At 30.9% G+C, this 7,525-nt stretch overlaps 1 protein-coding gene across 1 annotated transcript; it reads right to left on the bottom strand.

The window, feature by feature from the left end:
- Nucleotides 1-1,731: 1,731 nt before the first annotated feature.
- Nucleotides 1,732-5,101, bottom strand: LOC121126215 (neprilysin-2). The gene is made up of 8 exons (XM_040721527.2): nucleotides 4,944-5,101; nucleotides 4,625-4,887; nucleotides 4,215-4,559; nucleotides 3,920-4,165; nucleotides 3,089-3,661; nucleotides 2,815-3,034; nucleotides 2,307-2,489; nucleotides 1,732-2,239 (listed from the first exon to the last, which is right to left on the bottom strand). The coding sequence occupies exons 2-8, from the start codon at nucleotides 4,880-4,882 to the stop codon at nucleotides 1,965-1,967; spliced, it is 2,100 nt and encodes a 699-aa protein (XP_040577461.1). The 5' UTR covers nucleotides 4,883-4,887; nucleotides 4,944-5,101; the 3' UTR covers nucleotides 1,732-1,964.
- Nucleotides 5,102-7,525: the final 2,424 nt, after the last annotated feature.

Raw genomic sequence — 7,525 nt, 5'->3', positions numbered from 1 at the left:
GATTTAATAATTTGTATGGTTGCAGTTACCTTAGTGCATACTCGTACACTGATTAAATGAAAAAATGAATTCGAATATTTTTCGAACAACTGGGGCGTTTGTTAGGGAGATCCTCTGTCCCCAATACTTTTTATTATATACCTTGATGGCCTAATACAAGAAATTGAGCAAAGATATTGAATAAAAGGTTTTCAGTTGCTAACCTCAAATTTAGATTGTCTATGTTATGCAGACGACGTAACAATGATATTTTTCAGGAGTCCTTATAAGACAATACAATCAATGAAAACACATTCGGGGTCCTTTGTTCATTCTTCAAACTATCTGGTATGTTGTTGAATGAAGAAAAATTGAAATTATCAATCCTTATAACAAGTTACATGGAATGACTTGGCCTCATTATAAATTGAAATCAAAGTTACAACTCTTGGGATCTGGGATAGGCGAAGGAAATTGGGGAAATGAATGGGAAAGAGATTTGTAAGCGAATTAGGAAGACGGCTTCTTATTTCTCTACTTTCAATTTAAAATTATTGACCAAAAAAACAACATTAACTACCAAAGAGGCATAACCCATTGAACTTTTGAACTTTGGGGGTCTTGGTGTGGTGGATTGCGTTTTATTATCGAAAACTCTGAACTTCTATTGGATTAGAAAATTATGGGAATATGACCACTATAGGAAAATTCACTTAAATAAATTATCAAAGCTAAGCCACGTGGAGTTTCAGCTCAGCCCACATTTGGCACTTTCGAAACTTTTAAAGTGTTGTCATTATTCTCAGCCCGTTTTAATTTTTGTGATGGTGTTACTGAAGTAGTCAAAAAGTTTGAATTATCTTTACGATGCGAGAAACCAACTAGGAGTTGCATTAACCAAAATGCTGCGTCTACCAAAAACTCGGATATTGCAGCAAATGTTGACTTGGCAGATTGTTCAATGAATAAAACGTCCTCTCGTCCCTCCCTTTTAGACTGAAATCATGTTATACAAGTACTTTCTAATTGAAAAAACGGAAAACCCAACCTTAACACCATTAACAGCATTAAAAAAATGTAGGCAAGAGAGCCTGAATACAATCACCAATAAGTTTTTTAGTTCGAGCGAAAGATGGTTTAAATACAGAATATTATCCGGGACTTTCGAGGTTGCTTCTAAATATTTTAATCACAAAAGGGGAATTTGCTTCTTTTGTCAAAGTTCAAAGAGACAACCGATCATATTTTGTGGGAATGTAAACCTTTATCTAAAATTTATGGGGACGTAATGAAAATGGTTAGTATATTATTCAATAAACAACTGGGTAAAAAAGATTTCCTCTCTACTTCAAATAATGAGAGAGTTGATGCAATTATTATTAAAACGCAATATATAGTCTATAAATTACAGTAAGACAACCTCGATGGAATTTTACATATTGCTGATCCTCATGCAAATGTTCTATTAAAGATTTAATCGTTGTTTTTTTTTGGTTTTTTTAGTTCATTGTCGAATTGATGTTATTTCTAAATTATTTATCTAAAATACTCTTGATTGTGCCATATTTTATAATGTTCTTTTTAACTTTTGTTTGTCTACATGTTTTAACGAAATATTTTCGAGTATATTATGTTATATTATAATAAGATTGTACAATTTTAAATACGTACCAATGAAGGACAATAAAAAAATATATTCAATATGCCTTCTTGTCACGAACCACAGCCTTAAATCATTTAAAACACGAGTAGTAATGACATAAAAAGTTTATTTTGGAATATGATATACAATTATTTATTTATTTAGATATTAAAATATCATCCGAATTAACTTTATTTAATTGGTTCGAAAAAAATATATACTTTTGAAATTATTTTATGGTTAATTTTATTTTTAATATTTTTTTTTTATGAAAAATCAATTTGGATCTGTAATTGAAACTTTTAAGAGTTTCAATTATAGGCTATGGAATCACTCCAATCATTCACCAAAGTTTGCATTTTTCTGTTCGATTCATTTTGCTACCTGCTAAACAGTTAAAATCGGACGAAAACTCGGGTTGATTTGAAAAGGATCCAATTATTCTATAAATTTCGGGGGCATAAGGCAATGTCTCAGCTCTTTGTTTTTCTGTTTTCGAGGTCATTTTAATGCAATAATCATTTGCAGCACTCAGCCAAAATGCTTGATTAATTGTATAATTATCAAATCCTGGTAGATATTCTATATTTCTCTCAGTTTGGCTCGTTTTCCATTTCACTAATATATTTGTTAGAGAATCGATATAAAATTGATCTAATAACTACTACAATGATTGATGACTTACGAAATGTCAGATACGCATTTCTAATTCCCATATTATCCGCAATATTTTCTTCTAAAGTATATTCGCCGTCAACTGTTACATTCACACTTTCTACAGTGTAATTTCCATACTGATATTTGAAGCATTTAATTTTTTCTTCATATATTTGTGCTGTGACGTTATCCCACCAGTTGAATAAATTACCTTAAAAACCATACAAATACATTTTATAAAATTAGATGGCAAATAATGAATAACCAATAATATTATTATTTAAATTATCAAGGCTTAAGAATCATTTTAAAAGTTAAAGCTAATGAAAAAAATGAATAGGAAAACATTTAAATAGTGCCGTGACTAAACTTATTCATAAATTATAATTGTGCAGGAAGAAACTAATTGTGTAACGGATCCTAGTTCATAAATTGGAACTATAATGTCAAATTGACATTACATAATAATAGGGATAACTTTTCTTTTTTATAAAAATAATTTACAAATACAAACTTTAATATGGAATAGAACTCACCATCTTTGTCAATCTGACTCCCAACATTATCAAAACCATGAGAAATTTCATGCCCTATTATCCATCCTATGCCACCTAAATTTAAATAAGTTGGACGGTCTACAGAGAAAAACATTCCTTGTAACATTCCTGCAGGAAATATCAAAGAGTTTTCGTCTGTTGCATAATAAGCATTGACAACAGCGGATTCACCATTGTATATCCAACTTGTCTTGTTAACCTGTCAAACTTACGCATAAGAACAAATAAAATACGAAACTCAAAATTTACTCACTCTTTTATTTAGTGATTTGATGCTAAAGTCGAGATCAAATGTCCAAATACGGTGTTGATTTCCAAAATAATCTAAACTATTCAATTCAAGACCGTTATATCTTTCTGTCAGAGTATCATTATCTAAATATTCAGCAGGGTATCCAACATGATTGAACATTGCAAGAGCTTTTTCTAATGCTGAAGCTTTTGTTCCATTCGTCATCCAATCAGATTCAATTATCATTTGGTAAAACACTTCCCTAGTATTTCCTATCATTTCTTCAACATCTTCTTTAGACCCATTTTTGAAAAAACTTCTCACATACATTGCTCCAACAGCATTTTGTAAATTTTTATTTGCTTCTTCGACACATATTAACGATCTATCTATAGGGCCCGAGGTCCCATATATTTTACTGATATACTTTTCTCTTATAATGATCGCTTCCTTATTTAAATATGGAATTGAGTTTTGTACAATTCTCCATCTAACAAAGTTATTTACAACCTTTAAAGATGTATTTTTCATCACATTATAAAGGTTTCTTAGATAATAAGGTTCAGTGACAATAATTTCCTCAGATCCATTCACCTAAAATGCATTAACTATTATCAATATTGTGCTACGTTAATGACTAAGTAAGTAACTGTTGTTCGATTATTTCGAAGTAATCTCATTTGTAAGTTATCTAAAAATTAGCGTTTTATAATTATTTTTATTTTACTCCTTTTCTCAAATAGTATTTAAAAAGTTATCAGATAATGAGTTCAAAATACTCATACCATTACTTTAAAGCAAATATTAAATTTAGAAGTACCTTTATTAAATATAGTTTGATGGAAATCATACCTGAATCAATTCCTTGGTTAGAAAAATATTGATGTAATCCAGCCATGGCACACAAGGATTCAAATTAGACAGGTTTTTAATACTCATTTTGTTATATAAATCCGCAATACTTTTTTGTTCCAAATTCGCCTTTGTTAAGTTAGATAATTTAATTTGAAATTCTAAAATGTCTTTCAAATCATTTTCTATTTCCGAGGTATTATGTCCAAGAAGATGAGCAGAATCATTCATGTACTCAAAATATGCCTGCAATAGATCTAATAGTTTAAATAACTGAAAGAAACTCTATCTTTACTTGCTCATCATATATTTCAACAATGGGTGTATCCAGAATTAAAGTTTTTCTAGAAGAATTTTTATAATCGTTTTGAATTGAAATGTCAATTAACTGGTTACTAGAATATCCATGTCTACGAAACTTTATCACGTCATTCCTCCAATCATATTTTATACCACTAATATTACTCTCATTATGTGTTGAATTTAACCATCCCCCTAGTTTGGAAAGGATATCTTTTAGAGGCTGAAGCCCTTGAACCTCAATTTGACTTTCATTGACACATGATTTATAGAAATTTCGCGCTGTTATAAAAGCCCCTGGTTCATTTGAACTTGAGTTGGCCTCTAACACTGTTTTTAACTATGAAACAAAAGATTTACAGTTGTAAGAAATGATTGATTATGTTTCACGTTAATAAATATCACCTGTTTGTTAAGCTTTCTAGTTAATTCTGAAGCAATATCTATTCCTTTTCGGCCGGGAGGAATTACAGTCTTGTTTACAAATCCTCCACATGCATATTGGTAAAAATCTTCACATGGATTGATGGAAGGGTTAATGTTAAGCAAGAGCTTTTTTGCAGTGTCATTGCAAGCTTGAGTTGTGCAATACTTTTTTGAAGAATCGTCTGCCTTGATTGAACAAATGATAAATATCGAGATGATAAAATAGAAGAGTATCATATTTTCTAAAAAAAAAACTATAAAATTATTTTGGAACACTTAAATTTTTTTACAATTCCACCTTTGACTGAATAAATCCTTTTTTTTTATAGTTGAGGATAAATAAACTGTCATGGACGATACTTATAAGTAACTGAAGAGCTTCACATACCCTGTGTTTAAATAAGGACTTATGAAAGTAAAACTGTCTAGAAATAATAACAACAATTTTTTTAATATAAGTTGATGTCATTTTTGACGTATTTAAATAATTCTCTTTTTTCAACTAGGTATAATATTAAAAAGTTGTATCTGGAAGACATGTCTATATTTTAGTGTGGGGACATCAGTCCAACTGGAGTAGTTGTCATCACCCCCTGCGAAAAGTAATTCTCACATTCATATTTGTTGCTATTATGTGACCTTCATATTCTACTTGGAACTCGTTACACGTTTTTCTCCATTTATGTACCTTTTTAGTTATTTCCTTTAAAAACTTATAGATCCATTAAATATTATTGCAGTATTTCAACTCATAACCAAACATAATCTAGAGCAAGTTGCAAAAGTTTATCATTTGGAAGCGTGAAAATAAGTATGCAATAAGTATAAAGATTTCAAAATAGATGAAGAAATATAATTGCTGAATTAGCTCAACCAGGCTACTGTCTAATGCATTCAATAACAGGCTTAGTTTCCCCAAGAGTACAGTTTATAATGTCTAATATAATTATTTGATTCTTTATTATGTACTCATGAAGGACGGGGAATAACACTTGGCTCTTCAACGACCAACGGCCTCTCAACTGTTTATACAGAATAAGACCTGGCTATTTTGCACTCAATGGAGTGGAGAGATGTCAGGACGAAGCCTGAAGGCCAAAACACAATTCCCTTTGAAGACGACGACAAAGACAAGGTTTTACTGGTGCTTACGTTTATCCCAAGGCGTGTATTAGTGTCCTTAACCCCTCAGGGAGACACAATTATCCGTTTCGCCATGATTCAGTACCTGAAGATGACTGGAAATCTGTTCAACAACTTAAAAAAAGGGAATAAAAAATTGCATGATCTGCAGTTTCCACGGAGCAACGCAAGACTTCAGACACATTGAAAGTAACACATAATTTCCAGACCCATAGAGGCATCTGGTGCATAAAATGGCACCCCCCATAACCCTGAACTAAGTCTGAAGGACTATTTCCATTGCATAAAGATCAAATATATATTTCAAAACAACATCGAAGGATATTCATAATTTGCAGACCGGTAGAGTTGTTCGGCGTAAAAAAACAACCACAATACAGCCCCAACCTAAGTCTAAACGACCGTTTTCTGTTCAAAAATATTAAACATCTACTCAGAGAAGACAATTCAGACAGCCCAGATGAGCTTTTTCTGGCCTGACCGAAGGTGGTATTGAAGGTGACAGAAAAGGAGGCATTGGTGCAACTTAAAATGTTACGAGACTACTTCCATGGCCTGCATTGTTCAGTTATTTTAGAGTTTCAGTAAAAAATCGAGTTTTTATGGACCACGCAAATTATTTATGACTTAATCTAATATATATGAACTTTTGTTGATTTAAAAAAATATATTTTGTTATTAAATATCAACACATTCAGCTCTCTAAATTCATTCAAGAGGAAAAATGAGAGGAGGTCAAGAATGAGTCGACTAAGACTTCATCTCTTACCGATCAATGGTTGATGAATAAATTATTAAACGGAAAAACAATTAATTAATTATGAACTATTTTTGATATCGGAGCTAACGAAAATAAAAAGAGGCTTGGCGTTTTTTTTTTATCCCTTCATTGTCGGTCAAAGTTTGTAGTTTTCATGAAATTGTAAGGGCGTACATGAAAGCAAATAAAAAGGATGATAGAAATTAGAAGAAAAACAATTACGAAATCAAAATACAAGTACTGATTGGTTACTATTTTCACTGTATAAAACGAAAGAAGATAATGGAGAAAAAGTAAGCAATATATCTTAATTTCTAGTGACGTATTTGGAATATCAAAAACTTAGGTTCGGAGATTATATTCTATTTTCTTTTAAGCAATTGTGTATAAAAATAAAGTTCACAAAGAAATACAAGAAATGAAGGAGTATTCAAAATTAAAGTACCTACTCAAAATGTTAAATTGGACACTCATTAAGTAGAGATGTGATTTCAGAACTACTCTAGAAAAATGGGCCAGTCACGCAGGTGACGGGATCTAGTCGTAGTTAAGCTATTTGAGCTGGATGATGAGTTCAAAAGACATCCTCCTTCATATATTAAGATAAGAAGAGTTTGTATTTGGAGACATTAGTTCAAGAAAACCAGGAGAATATTCATGCCTTCATTCCACTTAATCGAAGAAAAGACAAGATTAATATTTACAGACAAACAAAAATTTGTATTCAAATTGTTTTGAGCTTCGACATGTACGGATCCAATGTACAGTATTTTGTATTATATTAAAAAAATATATTTATATTGGTTATTTTCTCAACTTGTATGTAAGCTGGGGTGCTCAGATTTGTTTTGTTTTGAATGTAATTGTATATACCTGCAAGGCCATCACAAGAAAAACACATACGATAGTTTTTCCTTAAATTGAAAAAAATTAGTTTACTTTTTTTTGCAAAATACTTTACAATTTTAGTATTTAAA

This window comes from Lepeophtheirus salmonis, chromosome 11 (assembly GCF_016086655.4).
Source record: "Lepeophtheirus salmonis chromosome 11, UVic_Lsal_1.4, whole genome shotgun sequence".
In the NCBI taxonomy this organism is placed as follows: Eukaryota; Metazoa; Arthropoda; class Copepoda; order Siphonostomatoida; family Caligidae; genus Lepeophtheirus; species Lepeophtheirus salmonis.
Note: the sequence above shows the minus strand (reverse complement) of the source record. Positions and strands in the feature narration are given on the sequence as shown.